The sequence below is a fragment of the Trachurus trachurus genome (genome assembly GCF_905171665.1).
Source record: "Trachurus trachurus genome assembly, chromosome: 18".
In the NCBI taxonomy this organism is placed as follows: domain Eukaryota; kingdom Metazoa; phylum Chordata; class Actinopteri; order Carangiformes; family Carangidae; genus Trachurus; species Trachurus trachurus.
The window spans coordinates 13290752-13301268 of NC_139909.1; the positions used below are offsets into that span (position 1 = coordinate 13290752).

Genomic DNA, 10517 nt, shown 5'->3' on the forward strand with positions numbered 1-10517 from the left:
CGACACAGGAAGAGCAGTGAACCGAGACACTGGGAGCTTCCGCTACAAACAAGCTTAAAATACAGACTTATTTAATTTTTTTCAGAACAATTTCTCATGTCGGGGCTTCAATACAAGAGGGACATTACACACGAGCAGTGTGGAGGTATTTGGATGTTTTTTGGTGTGTCTTTTTGTACGAAGAAAGTTGGTATCCATTGACAACCATTATATGGACAAATACTGCTGCGCGGACCCCGCCGTAACTCAGAGAAGGCACGGAGGACTCTGAATTCTCACAGCCCTTAGTTGACATGAGGGTGAGTAGATAATGAGTGAAATTTGAATTTTGGGTGAACTATCCCTTTAATTATATCTTGGTCATAATGAGGTTTTTTTTTTAGCTTATTTGTAAACCAAATCAAATTATGGTTCTCTTTTTAATAAACCATTCACTTATGAAATAATTACCTAATATTTTAACTACATTCACACCTTTTAAATGTTCAAAATGTGATTTCAATAACCCAATGCAAAGAAATACCAACCAATAGTGCTTTTGTACACTCAAAATGCAGTAATTGTACCCACACTTGTAACTTACCAAACTATTTTTCACAGTTCACCCGTGATGATAATGATACCAGGAAAAGTCTAACCCAAGCGCTTGGATAATTTTCCCAAACCGTCGGGGCCCATATGAAGCGTTGGTGCACATGAAGTTTTATCCAGTTATGAGAAGAAGAGTTAACTTTGAGACCGGGACAGTCACAGTCTGTTTTAACACAGTCCCGTGCCTGTACCCTTTATATCGTTCCAATGTCAAGTACTCACGTTCTAGTCTCTTTTTTATTAAACAGGAGAAGTTAACCTTTATCATTTTTTTTAAAGACCATAGAATATTTTTAAACAATATAATACATGAATTACAGAGTTAATATATGAACAATATTTATTTTAACATGACTATTGCAAAAACATGAAAAACCAGAGGATTCTGGGAAATGAGGGAAGCAATATAAAGGGATAATCTGCATATTTTTTAACATGACTAAGATTATAGAAACCCAGTAAATTAAAGAATGAATATTTATACACATTTTTAGAGAACCCTACATTTATTTTTTGATCCTAGAGGAAAATCAAGTGATCAAGGGAACGTAGAAAACACAAACAGCAACAACAAGATTGAAATGAAACAGTAGGGGGTGCTACAACACCTTCAAACACATTGTACACATGCAGAACTCTGGATCGACTGTATTTGAAAATGTTGAACCAACTTTCCTGGAAACTAATAATTCGTACATTTATGTAATCAATATTGACCTGTATTTCCATGTTTTTCTTGTTTCTATATTATTGATTTCTATGGGTTAGTGTTAGGGTTGGTATCGGTGAGGTATAGTAGGCTGTTTTTGAGGGTTGTGGTTTAGCGTTCAAGGCTTATTGTTAGGTTCAACTTTAGGTTTAAGACTTAGGGTTAGGTTCACTCTTAGGGTTGGACACTTAGGTTTAAGTTTAACCTCAGGGTTAAGACTTGGTTTTGGTTCAACCCTTGGATTAAAATTTGGGATTGGACGTTTAGGGTTAGGTTCAACCTTGGGGTTAACTGGGTTTAGCTTTAAGCAGTTTACCACTGATGGTATATTGGGCTGCAGTTTTCTGGCCATCCACAACCTTTAGGTCTCTGGGCTTTACTCAATCAGAAGAAAACTAATCATCATTGTACTTTGGAGTGGTCTTTCACTTAAACAAGCTGGAATTTGTTAATTTCTATACAATATACATGCGACTCAGGTACTGTCAGGACTGTTGTCAACGGTAAAACGTTAGGTCTCCTGTGTGATTTCATGTTGAGAGCAGCAGCTCAGGATGTTTATGGTCATTATAATGACAAAACATGTCTGTGATAATGTCTGACAGCTGGTCCTTTGTCATTGTTGGGGTTTGTCTCTCCGAGTTTCCCACTCAAAGCGTCGCTCTCTCTTCTGTGAACTCAACCTCTACGGGACAGATCACCAATGGGGCGGTGTTCTTCCCGTTGTCATGGAGACAGGGGTTCAGGTACGGGTACAGAGGCTCGGTGAATTCGCACCTGCCGTACGTATAGATGTGAGTCTTCGCCTCGACGTTGTAGAACGACACCGACCCTTCCTCGTAGTCCAGGAGGATGCCGACCTTCTGAGGGGTTTCCTCCAGGTGGAGGGCGATGGAGGGGCCGGCGCAGGCGTTCAGACTCCCTCCTTTACGCCTGCAGATCGCCCAGTAGCCACTCTCGGGACGCACAGTGATGGCCCCCTTTCTGTTAATGGACTCTTTGGCCACGCCCAGATCCCAGTCTGTTTTATCTCCAACCTGAAACACAAAGTGCAGAAGTCAAATCTAACAGACAAATCTGAATATCTGACATCTGATTCTCCTCTAATGATCTCAAATGCACCATGTGGCGTTTAGGTGTTGATTAGGAGTTATGATTTTTGCAATGAGTATATTCTAACTCAGTGGTTCTCAACTGGTGGGTCGGGCCCGTTCTGGATGGGTCGCAGACAGCTGGTCAAAAAAGTAAATAATATTTAATGCACATCTGATGTTGGACATGTCTTTTATTTTGAAAAATAACTTATATTGAAAGGCACGCGTCACGTGAACACATGCAGTTGTAATGCTCCTCCTCACTTTCTTATTATTTGCTCTGAATGCAAAGATATCAGTTTCTTATTAATGTGGCCTGAATGCAGTGAATCTTGTTTTGTTTTGTGGGTCTTTATTTTGTGCAATTTGGTATTTATTCACTTTTGTGAACATGCTCTGAATGCAGAGATGCATTAGAAGTCAAATATATCGTTTTGTTGGTCTCCATTTTGTGCAGTTTGCTATTTTTTTATTCACTTCCGTACATGCAGTTGTCATGGTCCTCCTCAGTTTCATTCATGTGCTCTAAAATGCACTTTGCTCAATAAATAAAGAGCTAAATGAGTTTTTAAAGGCTTTAAAAAAAAAAATCTTGGTTTGAATTCTATAAAAGTGGGTCGCGACTTAATGACCATGGGAAAATGTGGGTCCCAGAGTGAGACCAGTTGAGAACCCCTGTTCTAATTCATAGCTTATTGGAATTTGTGACAATGGTTATGCCAAATATGCTTGTATGTTTACTTATATTTCCCACTGACATGAAAATGTGGATGAGTAATTTCTTTAATCTTTCCTCACAACTGAGACGCACTGATGGAGTTGGACAATGTGCATGTCTACCACAAGATGGTGTGAAAAGCTAACTTGTATTTCCTCTGTTCTGCTCTGTTTACAACCACTTCACACAATGAATGGCTGTAGCTGAGGGGTGTGTATGTGCATGATTTCATATCTCATTAAATGTATAAAATCTAAATATCTGAGGCCTGAGCCCCTACCTGAACGACCCAGTAGTGTTTCCCAGAGGTAAAACTTTGCTTCCCCAGAACGGAGACACAGGAATCGAACCTGCGGGGGTCGGGAAGGAGTGGGAATCTCCTCTTTTTGTTGCTGAGACTCACCTGTGGATTATCATTTGTTTTTTATTACCAATACGTGTACTTACTCACATTTTCACATCTAATAATAAAGAAGCACTGAGCCTCAGATTCTGCAAAGTTTTTTTTTAACACAGAACCTGTCACATTAATAGTAATAGTAATAGTAATCATTGTAATCACCCTTTTTCCATCAGAGGACAGAAGCAGCCAACCTGAAGCAGTCACGGGATCCAAGGTTATATCCACTGGAGACAGAAGAAGAGAGAGGAACACAATGTAAAATGTTTATTATAGGAACGATTTAACCCCCAAAATTAAAATATTGGAATCCATCACTTGAACCAATGCCAAGTGACGTCCATAAAGAGTGTGTGAACGCCAGAGTGAGCCAAAATGAGATGAGCACTGATGTGACACACTGTTGTAGTGACTGCTGTGTGCTCATGTCAATCACAGTGCACTGACATTAGCTCCAGGTCTGTTATATAAGACATACCTGCATATTCATTTGCCTTGCTCATTTCTGTAAGAGAAAACAATAAGAGCTGTTGTCAGCTGTTGAAATTGGAAATCTAAAGTAAGCACATGGCTGTCTAAAGCACATTAAAGGCTGTATGGATTATTAATTCTGTCAGATGTTATGTTAACTAATGCCGCACAGACTGACCCTCTGCAGACAGTTTCCTCTCAAGTTCATGGCAGGCGTCCACCAGCTTGGAAAAAGTTTTCCTCACCATCCCGATGAAGATGTCCGAGTGGAGCTGGACCTCGCACAAGTCCCTGCTGTACTGTGAAACACTCAGGGAGGGGACACTCTAAGCCAATAAGACACATTTACAGGGGTTATTTATTTTCGTGCGTTTGTAACAGAGTTAAAAGATAATTTGATTCCACTTGCCAAAAACTCACCACACAACACAAAAACTTGTTTTTCCTATGGTAATTAAATGCATCACCCCTGTGGATTAGGGTCGTGCACCCCGGGGGGCAGCAGCAGTCGGACTTTGCTATTTCCCTGGTAGGTGCACAAGCTACGAGCTCCACTATTGTTTCATATTAATTACTTTAATTTCAATACTAAGGGGTGGTTTAAGTTGTATTTCTTAAAGGATCATAGGGCAGGATTTGGGCAGGATTTGTGAGAAAATACCCATGCGTTTTACGTTTTTTAAATAATAATGGGTGAGGAAGCGTTCAAAACCAAAAAGAACGAGCCCACCCGCGTATCTCTCCGTTGCTCTGACCGGGGTCTGTGCTGCAAAATGCGCTGCAATTCAGGGGGTGAATTTCGCGCCCTGGCCGGCGGACCTGACGTCAGCGCGTCCACGACTGCCTTCGAATGGATCAATGGAATGGATACATGAAGAGGGCAACCGCTGCAGAGCGACTGATATAGTAACAGAGTGGCGACACTCCCTGTTATATCAATCGCTCTGAACCACGGTGGATCAAAATTACTGTTACTGCCAGCAAACGACCCAGCACAACTGAAAGCCCTGTTAACCCCCCCCCCCCCCCCCACTCTCTCTCCCCCTCCCTTCACACACGCACACAGCAGCAGGCAGGTCACTGACTTACACACCCTCTCCCTCATCACACTACTGTCTTATTATTAGCCGTTAGCCGCAGCTAGCGGTTAAAAGACGACGTTATAACTTTAATAACGTTATCAGGCAGGTGGACAAACGTCCTCTTTTGCCCGGACACGTCCACTTTTCACGTCCTGGCCGGCGTGTCCGCGACGCGTCCGTTTTTATTTTATTTTTATGAAATCATGAATATGTCCGGTGTTGATTGGTTTGCATGGGATCGCGGACCCTGACAGATGCGGTCCGACACCCGGACCCGGCGCGTTAATTCTCAGTACCGGCCTGTAGGAGCCCAGCCCATACAGATCCATGCAGAGGAGCTCAGAGGAACAGACAAGCAGCCCCCTGCTGCAGCACAGTGAAGAGGTGTGTGTGTGTGTGTGTGTGTGTGTGTGTGTGTGTGTCTGTCTGTCTGAGAGAGAGAGAGAGAGAGAGAGAGAGAGAGAGAGAGAGAGAGAGAGAGAACCTACAGTAAAATACCCCCCCCCCCCTCCCCAGATAGGAAAGACTGTAAGAGTAAAGTAAACAGTGAAAAGTCTGTGCGCGCTCCCGTGCCGGTGGCTTCGCTGGTTGCTGTAGTTACGCGCAGCGGCCGTCACGTCACTGGCCGTTCTCATTAATCCTGCCCTATGATCCTTTAAGCATATAGCTCCCGAGCGGTCAAGCACGTCCTTTTTCATAAAAAGTTGACGGTGTTTTTCTCTTATTTCTGTTTACAAAATGGCTAGGGTTACACGTGTTAGCTAACCTGCTGCACTTTCTTTTCATTTTACATTTTTCAGCCGTGTATGTGTGTGCAGGCCCGTTGACAGGGGGGGGCAACCGGGTATGCTGTCCCCGGGCCTCAGGACCATAGGGGCCCCAATTTATTTTACTTTACATTCACATATATGGGGGGGGGGGGCCCTATGATGGTGTCTTGTCCCTGGGCCCCAGCAAGTCTGTTGACAGCCCTGTGTGTGTGTGTGTGTGTGTGTGTGTGTGTGTGTGTGTGTGTGTGTGTGTGTGTGTGTGTGTGTGTGTGTGTGTGTGTGTGTGTGTGTGTGTGTGTGTGAGAGAAGAAGAACTGGACTGACTGTAAATGTTGATTCTTCTACCAGGTCAGTCCATGTGTGCATAATAAACGGCGAGATTGCCAACAGTGAAGGTCTGCCTCGTATGTTAAAACTACACAACGCAAGGATGAGTACCAAAACCGCTACAACCGTGCCACGGTATCTATCCTGACCGACCTGCAGGATGTGAACGGGGTCCTCGATGTTGGCCAGGTATTGCAGTTTGCTCCGCCTCCTCTGCAGCTCCTCCGTCTCTTTCCTCAGCTGTTTGAGACACTCCTCCGCCCTCCTCTCCAACGCCTCCTGCTTCTGCTGGATCTTCTCCACCAGCAAAGCCTGGTTCCTCTCGATCTGACTGACGACCATGGTGAAGACCTGGGCGCTCGAGCATATCTCCCTGTCTTTCTCTGCCTGCAGATGTGCATCATTTTATTAGAGGATACGTTATCACAGAAACAACTTCCATGACTACCATTAGCATGAATGGTCGTTTTCCAGTCTAGCATTAAACTTTATTCCTTTACTGTTTCAAGCAGTTGGCGCAAATCTAGTGTATCATGCTAACAAGCGAGCTTTAGCTTGGTGGGCTAAGTGAGTGAAGTCTTGTCTTTTCAAGTACTCCTCCTCAAAGGACCTACAGTATTATAACCTGTCAGACCTGTCAGAAAACTTCAAAATAGCTCCTTTAAATCTGAGTTTATGCCCATAGCTCTTCTTCAAGGTTTTCTTATGTTTTGTTCTGGAAAACTGCTGCTTCGCAAATGTAAAAAACAAACAAACCGAAACTTACTTTGCTTTGCTCCACTGAAATTTTGATCTCTTCAATCTTTATGAGTCTTGCTTCGATCATCTGTTGAATCTCAACTTCACTTTTCCCTATTTGACTCTGTAAAAAAAATAAATAAAGGTGAAAGTATTAATTTCAATTTTCAGTGCAGGTCATAAAATAAGCAATACATTATCTATCATAATCATTAGCTGCTTCCACCAGGCTGTCAGGATGCTAAACTGATGTACGTGGATGATTTTGTATATATTATATATTACAATGACAATAAAAATCTTTAAATCTTGAATTATCTGGTACAATTAAGAATGAAATTAAGCCTATAGCTACATTAGCTATACTTTTTCCTTTGTGGTTCGTAAAAGAAAATACAAAATAGTGTATGAACCTGAACATATAAAACAACGCTGTGTGTATCGTGGATTATTAACCTTGATCCTCTTCTCCTCGTTCTCAATAGGGACGGTATAATGGTGTCTGTGCTCCTTCTCGGTGCATTTCACACACACGGGCATCTGGTCTTCCTTGCAGAAGAAATCCAGTAGCTTGTTGTGGTTTCTGCAGAGGTGACTGAAGGTGGCTGGATCTGTCAGCCGGTGCGTCATCATCACCGGGTCCTGCAGATGGGGAGTCAGGTGATTTTCACAGTACGACACCTGGCAGGTGAGGCACGACTTCACTGCTGCTGAGTTTTCTCTGTGGCAGATGCCGCAGGAAACGTCAGACGTGAAAAGTGGTCTCGCGGCATGCCGTCTTGGGTTTGCTCGTTTCCGAATCCTTTTAAATGTAACACAGGTGTGGTCAATTTAAAGCATACAATAAATAAAAGGAAAAGACAAATATCAAAAGGCTAAAACTATGTCAACATACGATTTGAATCCTGCTGTGATTTCTTTTAAGCCGACGTTGATCCTGAGGTGCGGGCGGATTTTGAAAGTCTCTTTGCAAAGTGGGCACTCCGGCTTTGGTTTCATCTCCCAGAAGTGTTTGATGCATTCCAGGCAGAAATTGTGCCCACATGGGATGGACGTAGGGTTTCTGAAGATATCCAGACAGATGCTGCACTGGAACTGCTCCTCAGACAACACGGTGGCCATGTTCCTACCAGAGACATGACAACATGTTAGCAGGCATTTAAAACAACTGAGTGCAAACATTGTGGAATAGAAATGCATTTTTTTAATATCAGATTTTAACATGTTACTGAAATTCCTGATACAATCATAACCCCTAATCCCAACTCTTGTAACCTTATACATTGATATGTTTACTATAAAAACACAAAATGCGACTATATGCAGACGATGTTTCACTTTATATTATGAGTCAAAATGAAATGCTGCACTTTAAATTCATACTTTGTCAAAACATGTCAGGCTCAATTTTGGGTCAAAGTACGAGTACTCCAATAATTTGTAAATAAATAGTTTTTAATCATTACAGCTGAACAGCGAGCTTCAGTTTCATCAGAAAAACATAAAATGTTGCAACACAGGTGAGGAGCTAAAGAGTTTTTGTTAGTACTGAGTTGCACAAATTGAAGTTGGAGTGACAGAATGTTCTTTTGGTGCAGTTTCGATAATTACTCTCATTTTAGAGGGTTTGAATCTGACAGGAATGCAGTCATGCTACATTTTCCTTTCTCATACATGGGTTTTATGGTTTTGTCTTTCTGATGCACGAGCTTAACGAAAGTGAAAAATACAATTATCAACATCTTCTACTTGTACTCTGAATTGGTTATAGTAATCTTCAAGTAGTCTTTTGTTTATTTAAAGATTTAGGTTATGCATATTTTGCATTTATACAATTTATAATATGCACCATCACCATATGCACATAATAGAAAAAGAAATCCAACAATTCCTGAAGAGAGCAAGCATCTATAGCTAAAGCCAGTTTATATAAGATTCATTAAATAAAGGTTCAGTATAGCTCATGTCTTACCTGTGAGGGTGGAGGACAGAAGGTCCTTCACAGATGTGTTGACTGCAGCTGTATGACTCTGTTCAGAAGAGGCTCGTTCCTATGAAGACCCATTAATCAAAAGCCACCAACAGGCATTTCTGGTTTCCCCTCTTCAGTTTAATTGCCCTTCATTGCAGCTGATGTTTAAGGCACCAATAGCCGAGTCTTTATGCTGATACTATAGGAGGGGCTGTATGTGCACGATTAATTGTTGCAACAATTAAATGTTATCAACGTGGCTTCAATTGTAGGTTGTCTGTTGCAGGAAGCATTTGGATGTTTTCCAGGAGTGACATGTATAGAGTATGTCTTAAATATGTTGAATTATTAGATGTTATCCAGAAAATAAATAAATAACAGACATATGAAACCACATGTATGACAAAATCATCTCAACTCAAAGGTAGAGCTTTCAGCTGCCTCTCATGCTCCAGATCAGAACCTGCAATAACTTTTTTTGTGTGTGTCTCTTCCAACTCCTCAGGGAAATATCCATCTTTTCAGCTGCTAAATGTTCCTCCATGTTCACCAGCTAGTTGCTAAGTGCATCCAAAGTTTGCAAGTCAGTTTCAAAATCTGAGAAGCACTTCTGACAGTCTGGTGATGGATGAATTGCGATAATGAGCCGCCTGACAGCGCAGCCACACTCATTACAGGGCGGAGAACACAACAGAAGTGTTTTGTGACGTTTCATTGGAAATATGTCGTGGAACAGGACGTGCGGCAGGAAGTGGGAAATGATCAGCAGCAGAATTCACGTCCAATGTGAATTCAGATATGCATGTAATAGTTTGAACTAGATAAAAATGACCTCAAATCATACAATGTGTACTGTACGCATTTAAACTTTGACTGCAGCTTATTTGCGTCGAGGATGGTGGATGAATGGTGGGTGTAACGTAAGTCTAGTGTCTAGAGGTTTTGTCTGGTCCACGTGGTTCCTAGTAAACAAGATCCAACCTGGAACTGGTTCAACCACTTCCTGTTGTAATCCCACAGGTCTTCTCAATATCAATATGTTTATATATTACACTAGAATGGATTCGAATGGACATCCCTTAAGCTTTGATTGTTTTTGTAGTTTTTTTTTTCTTTTTTACCAACCCTATTCATTAAAAAAAAAAAAACAAGTTTAAACAATCACCATTTCCTATGAAAGCAAACAAACCTTCAACTCTTTCATCGTACCCTATAGTTTCAGTGGCTTATCAGTAGCTGATCAGAACATGTTCATATAAGATCATTTATTGATATTTATTTGTAGAATACATTTCTAATATACAGTATCTTGAGTCGCTTAAGTTTGCAAATCATTACCCCTGCATTTGTCAAAATATCACGATTGTTCCGTATGTGTATTTGTTATTTAGGTTTGGTAGAGTTGAGTCTCAAGTCTTTGGCATCAAGTCCCAAGCGAGTCCAAGTCTTTTTTTTTATTTGATCAAGCAAGTCTTAAGTCATCAAAATCGGGACTCGAGTCCAAGTCAAGTCTCAAGTCTCGGGTCCAAGTCCCCACCTCTGGACCCAGGTCTGTGAGGGTAAAACATCTCCGCACACACTGGGCTGTTTCAAACACTGTTAACAGATTCATCTGTGAGATGTGAGAGAGAAACTGTGAAACCAC

The 10517-nt window shown here is 41.6% G+C and overlaps 1 protein-coding gene across 1 annotated transcript; it reads right to left on the bottom strand.

Moving 5' to 3' along the window:
• Positions 1 to 1950: 1950 nt before the first annotated feature.
• LOC311001888 (E3 ubiquitin-protein ligase TRIM21-like) lies at positions 1951 to 8022 on the bottom strand (the record flags this gene model as incomplete). Its single annotated transcript, XM_083993067.1, has 8 exons — positions 1951 to 2337; positions 3393 to 3515; positions 3675 to 3739; positions 3991 to 4017; positions 4162 to 4309; positions 6316 to 6549; positions 7357 to 7621; positions 7796 to 8022. 8 exons carry the CDS (start codon positions 8020 to 8022, stop codon positions 1951 to 1953), a joined length of 1476 nt encoding a protein of 491 aa, XP_083849193.1.
• Between the last annotated feature and the right edge of the window lie 2495 nt (positions 8023 to 10517).